Genomic DNA, 6,931 nt, shown 5'->3' on the forward strand with positions numbered 1-6,931 from the left:
CAAGGTTTTAAAAAATGATCCTGGAGTTTTCCTTTAAAGCCGATACCATTAATTTCTGGGGGGAAAAAAGCTTCAGCTTGCATTTGATTACTGTGTCTGTCCTGACATACTTATCACATGATCAGGAATTGCTATCATTGTTTCCTGACTGTTAATGGGGACTGACGGTGTCAGCATCCAGAACCAAACCTGACAGGTGGGTTTGACAGCTACCAGCTGCCAAGTGTTGGCTGCCAGCTGTAAAAAATGACCTTGATGAAGCTTTTCTTAGCACAGGACATTATCTTGAGGGACATTTACATACAGATTGTGGGTGGGAAGGGGTGAAAGAATACCTGTAGTGAAGAACCATGGAGGGTGTCATGCTAACCTCCTTAAAAATCCGGATTGCTCCCCTGGACCCCCTGGTTTTAGTTCTTTCTGAGATTAGGAATTCTGATTTCACTTGGCCTTGACTTGTGGTCTCCTTGTTTCAAGGCAAGGATTCACAAACTGCTGCAGCCAGAAATGGTCCACAGTCAGCCTCCTGAAGAAGGCCAACCATGCCTTGTTTTGCCTGAAACAAGGAGACCACAAGTCAAGGCCAAGTGAAATTAGAAAGGCAAGCACTGGCAATTTATAGAACCTAATATGGGTATCTTAAGCTTGCAATACACTCATCAAACTTCAGCAGGACTTGGCCAAAATTCAATCAGCGTGTGGCCCTGCCAGGGCCTCCGCCCACTGCCGAAATGGTGAAATTCCACAGAAGTCTCCCGATTTTAACCGAAATTATGAAATCAATCTGTTTCACTCATCTGTAATTATCAATATTCTTTTGAACATTTCAAAGAACTCTTCAGAGCTTCTTTAACCTCAGTGTTCCTAAGACTATATATCAGAGGGTTTAACATAGGTATAACTATACTGTAGAACACAGATGCTACCCGGTCTTGCTGCAGGGCATAGCTGGTAGATGGACGAAAATACATAAAGAGGACAGTTCCATAGAAGACGCTGACAGCAGTCATATGAGAAGCACATGTATTAAAAGCCTTGTATCTACCCTGGGCTGACCGTATCTTCATAATAGCCAGGATAATGTTGATGTACGAGGCCAGGATGAGTATGAGACAGCTCATGGTGACCAGACCACCTAAAATGACCAGAATGGCTAAGTTTATGGTTATATCAGAACAGGACAGCTTATAAAGTGGTGGAATGTCACAGAAGAAATGATCAATAGTGTTGGATCTGCAAAAGTTAAGATGAAAAACACCAATGGTGTGCACAAGAGCAGTCATGAAGCCTCCAAAATAGGCAGCAATCACCATGCGGAGACACAATATGCTGCTCATGAGAATCTGGTACAGCAATGGGCTGCAAATGGCCACATAGCGGTCGTAGGCCATGACTCCCAGAAGAAGACATTCGATGGTTGCAAAGGAGACAAAGATGTACATCTGCATTGCACAGCCGACAAAAGAGATGACCTTGGTTTCACATAAAAAGTCATTTAGCATTTTGGGAGTGACCGCTGAAGAATAAGCCAGGTCTGCAAAGGAAAGGTTGCACAGAAACAAGTACATGGGCTTGTGAAGACTTTTGTCCACCATACCTAGAGTAATAATTCCTACATTACCCACCACGGTTATGATGTAAACATGCACAAAGATGACAAACAATGGAATATTGAGTGCAGACTTGTCAGTGAGCCCAGTGAAAATAAATTCCACTATGGAACTCTTGTTCAATGACAACATATTTAAATGTCCTGAATCTGTTCAGTAAAGGAAAGAAATGGAAATTATTTTCATTGTTTGATATACCTGAAGACAGTTTAGTAGCCTGACTGAAGCAGTTCCTCAGTTTCCAAGATCTCAAAACCTCTGTGTGATGATAGGGAGGTCTAAAAAAAATCCCAAACTGTGAGGGGAGAATAGCGGGAAAGGTGCTTAACACAATGCCACCCTCATTTTCCCACAATTAAAAACTTGATAACATGTCGAACCAGATTAAAATCTCCTGCCTGTGTTTAGGCAACCATGGAAGTCAGCACATTTACCAAAAAGCATAAATCAACTTAGAAGCTCAGGTTCTCGAAAGGACTTCAGACGAGCCCCCGTCATAAATAGTTTGTCATAAATAGTTTGTCATAAATGGGTTGGTGTGCAGTTTGGGAATACACAACTTTGAAACTGTGGTGTTACACTATGGCTGAACTCCCCAGTCAGCCTTCATATATATGCAGTATGTAGAAGAAGATATTGTTTGGTTAGAGACCACATATGACTATATTACAAGGTCCAGAAGGCTAGGAAGACACGTTAGAACCCTTGGTAGAAATACACATGTGTATATGTCATGTGTGACCTCTAGCAACTTATCATTTCGTTCTTAAGTTGATTCTAAATGATGTGCTTGTTTATGGAACGCAAACGCAGGATATCTGACTTTAGGGGGTGTGCCGCCCCAATGGGGCATATAATATGTTGTAGAAGTTAGTATAGATAGAAGTTTTGCATAGTGTGTTTGCCTATATATTTTCTCATAGTTAAATCCATGTGTTATCCTATGCTGCCATCTAGTGGCCTTTTGTTGTAATGTACATGTTTTTCTGTAATTATTCCTCATGTGACGATGTATTTCCCCCTAGTGTACGCCCCTTCCTGCTTCCTGTGTGCAGTACTTCCTGTGTCATGGCCACAGCTACTAGCCACATGTAACAAGGACACACATGTAATCTGCACAGTACGTAGGAAAGGCATCATTTTCTGACCGCACAATACTATAACCATTCAACTGCTGTTCCTATCATCTGCTGTAACCCTGATGTTAAAGAATAAACACCTCTTTTGAATGAATCGGTATTGACGAGTTCAGCTATCTGACGAGGATTGTCCGCAGTGAGTATATCTGCTTATACAGGCCAGGCATAGAGGTCTCAGCAAGGGATATATTTTGCTATCACAACAATCGGAGTCAGAATAGGGGGGTTTCTGCTGGACACTATAAAACACACCAGCAGACCTACAACACAAACCTGTTAATTGGGTGGGGAAGTTCTGCATCATCCTGCCCAGGGGAAAAGAAAAGGCTACTGCACAGGCAGCTAGGTGCTCTCGTTTTACCAATGAAACCACTAAGGTTTACTGAGAGTCACTTTAAGAGGGCCAGTGACTCTTGCAGTACAAGATCACACTTAATCTTCAAGTGACCCAAACTCTGAACTGTACCAAATACCAAGTGGACTCTACTTAAGTGCTTTTCACTTTAAGGGTTCCTTCACACCAGGTGCCTAGAGCTCCATTGGTTCCATAGGCTCAGTGCAAGGACACCTAGAAAACAATTGTATTCTACGTGCCTTGTTCACACCATGCTGACAGTAGAAGGGGTACCGCTGTAAGAATACCAGTACAACAGTGATTGGAGCTCAATGACTGCGGTCGCTCTTCAGTCTAGATTTTTCAGATGGGGTCCTTCGATTAAAGTAGATTGAAAAATGTATTTGTTACGAATGGTGGAGGGGGGTACTGTGGTAGTCCTGATGAGGCCACAAACTGCTCAAATTTTGTCTAAGTCAGCAGAAAATGGGATCAGTGTATGGCCAGCTTAGGTTATCCCTCCTGCATGTGGGTAGGAGGCCACCTGAAATAGAGTGAGGCTTCTTTTGCCCTCATGCTGTAGCAGTATGAGGGCAAGAGAAAACTAATTTTGATCACAATCAAACAAAATGGTGTCACCTGATCCTCCAGCACTGCACCCTATCATAAAACAATTATTACAGGGATAAACTTACTTGTATGAATCGCAGTATTATACTCAACGTTATGCTAGACATTTATAGCTGAAGGTGATTTATATAGAAGGCGGATTGTTTTTCTGTGTTTATTAACCTCTCGGGACTCAGTCCTTGTTGCATTGCCTAACATTTTCTCTGCATCTCTGAGGTTTTTAATGTTAAAAAAAACCAAAACAATAATTTAATGAAAATCTCCATAGATTTACCTAATGAACCATCAATATGAAGGAAAGTCAATGAGTCAATGTGTGTTTTCCACTGATCAATAGGCATGACGGATTCCAATCTATTTTACATTTGTTGTGTTATCAGGCCGTTCTTTGTAGGATAATCAGAATATTAAAGTGTATATAAACCCTAACAATGAAATTCTCTTATTTGATCCCTTCTGGTTAAATATCCCATTGAAGGAGTTTTGTTATAACGGTTTGATGAGTCCAGTAGATACCCACCGATCCTGCCAGATATCATGTTAGCAGATAACATCCTGTGTTCTCAGCCTGTGCTGCACTCCTATCACATACATTGTTCTCAACTATCTCTGAAGATTACAGAACACCTTCTCCCTATGTTATAGAGAAGAGGACAGTGGGAAATGTTTGTAGCTCTATCCTATGGTAGCATCACTGCTCCTCCATACATACAATATAGTGAGCGAGAGTTGCTACCATAGGACATGAAGAATGTTACTGGCAGGATTACCAAATTAAAGGAGAACTATGAGGTGAGTGATTTTCACTCGAGCCGATAGTTCGAGCCGACACGTGACAATGAAACTGTCACACGTCGGATCACACTGGGCACCCAGTTTTTTAAAGGTGTGAAGTCAGAAGCTGTGTCACACAGGGGAGGATAAGGACAGAGCAAAGACAAAATAGTAATATGTTGGCCCAGGAGGATTGATGAGTTCCAACAAACTGACATTTTCTGAGATGATGGGTCCATTTAATTGCCTGGTAAAAGGTGACTCAATAGAGAGTAGTCTAACGAAAAGAGCTTTGCCTGGACCTGATTTTGTTGTTTTTTTAAATTTTTTATTATACTACAGAAAAATGTTGCCATAAACATAACTTCCCAACTGTCCCAGATTAAGTGGGATTGTCCCAAAATTTGAACACGATCTCAGTGTCCTGTGGAACCCGGACTGTGTCCCAAAGTCAAGCACAGGAACCCCTTTTTCCAGAACTTGGCGTCTGCTCTGTGCAGAAACTCTGGGCAAAGCGATCTCCTGCCGACAGACTCTGCTTAGTCCCGCCAGGAATAGGCAGAGAAAAAAGTGATGTGGGACAAAGATTACTACAAGGAAAGTGCCAACTGAAGACTATTGTACCCTTCCAACCCCCACTGCCCACCATAAAAAGACACCATTAGCCCCATTGACCACCACCCATGTACCCCATCAGCCTTCAGTGACCACCACCAATGTACCTCATCAGCCTTCAGTGACCAGCACCAATGTACCTCATCAGCCTTTAGTGACCACCACCAATGTACCTCATCAGCCTTCACTGACCATCACCAATGTACCCCATCAGCCCTCACCGGCCAAAAATGTACTTCTCCAGCTAACCCTGACCAACAATATACCCCACTGACCACCAAAGTACCCCATCAGCCCCCACTGTACCCCTCCAACATCCACTGTACCCCTGCAGCCCCCACTTACAACCTTAGTACCCTTCTGCCCCTAACAGCTGACTCTATTCTATTGGTGTTCTATCGAAAGCTCCAACTCATCGAGCTCTCCAACGACCTCACGTCCGGTGCTCAGAAAGACTGGAGCTCTGTACGCCTGCTGAATAGTGTTAAAATACAGCTTTACAGAGCTCCATCAGTCTTTGTGTTTTGCAGTCTAACGCCATCTGGTCGAAATCTCCAACTTCCAATTACCTGGCAGTGAGGTAGTTGGAGATTTCGACGAGTTGGAGCTTTCGATAGAACACCGGCTTCCCAGCCAATCAGCATCGAGCCAGCTTCCCCGCCAATCAGGAAGCTAGGAGGTGGGTCATTACTCGCCGCCCAGCTTCCTGATTGGCCGGGAAGCTGGCTCGATGCTGATTGGCTGGGAAGTCCGTTTCCCGGACAAGCACAATAAAGCTAGCTAGACAACATGGAACCAGCTGCTCTGGCAATCAGATTGCCCGGAAAAACCAGCTCCATGACAGCAGAAGCACCTGTATCGGTACTTGGTATCGAAAAGTACCGACAGCAAAATATCGGAACTCATACTCAATACCGAAAAACCGGTATCGGCGTATCCCTAATGATCACCATTTACAAAATAATTAATGGTGACTGTAGTGATGGTAAAAAACTGTTTAATCGCAGGTCCCTGGTGAGGACACGCGGCCACAATTTCAGGTCGGAGAAAAGGAGGTTTCATCTGAAATTGTGGAGAGGGCTCTTTATGGTCAGACCAGTAATAATGTAAAGCTCCCCTTCCCCATGCAATGCTATCAGCTGCTGATAGTACTGACAGATTTAAAAAACTTCTAGACGTCTTTCTCTATGGGCACAACACACAGGGGTATGTATGTCCCTAGAAGAGTCCAACTGACACACACACAGGTGGGACTGGATGGACCCGTGTTTTCTTCCAACCTTGTCTACTATCTTACTATGTAAGATCTCTTGTGAGCCGAGTGGTGGTCTGGAGGAACAGTCAGTGTTCACAGTTTTCTTTTACGGGTATGCTTCTTATGGTGTTTTTATTTAATGACAGGGTCCCTTTAATTGGATGGCGAAGGATTGGAATTATTGTGTGTCCCCACAATTCCTTATCTATCTATCTAGAAATACACAGCTCATCACTTTGTGCCTCAGCCAATGTTTTCCCAATGTTAGTTGTGGACTCTCCCGCGTTCTCCAGGGAAGGTGATCTCGGTGCGCTCTGGGACCAGTCAGTCTGTTCATTGACACCTTGTAGCCAGAATTGTAATATCTCCTCCAGGAGGTCGGCTGTTTATTACTGAGCCGTTAATTAATCATATGGGATCTGATCTGCGGTTGTGCCTCTGCTGATGAATCCCCATTACTGGGTACATGAGAGAAATATCAGTTTCATTCTTCAGTCTCAGAGCTGACGTAAAAACAAACAAACAACAAAGACGTCTAATGAAGTTATATACAAATCATTAAAGTGTATGTAAA

The 6,931-nt window shown here is 43.3% G+C and overlaps 1 protein-coding gene across 1 annotated transcript; it reads right to left on the reverse strand.

Annotated features, from left to right (window-relative positions):
• Nucleotides 1-806: 806 nt before the first annotated feature.
• LOC108784847 (olfactory receptor 1019-like) lies at nucleotides 807-1,742 on the reverse strand. Its single transcript, XM_018553789.1, has one exon. It carries the CDS (start codon nucleotides 1,740-1,742, stop codon nucleotides 807-809), a length of 936 nt encoding a protein of 311 aa, XP_018409291.1.
• Nucleotides 1,743-6,931: the final 5,189 nt, after the last annotated feature.

The sequence above is a fragment of the Nanorana parkeri genome, unplaced genomic scaffold (genome assembly GCF_000935625.1).
Source record: "Nanorana parkeri isolate BGI_ZX_2015 unplaced genomic scaffold, ASM93562v1 scaffold130, whole genome shotgun sequence".
NCBI lineage: Eukaryota > Metazoa > Chordata > Amphibia > Anura > Dicroglossidae > Nanorana > Nanorana parkeri.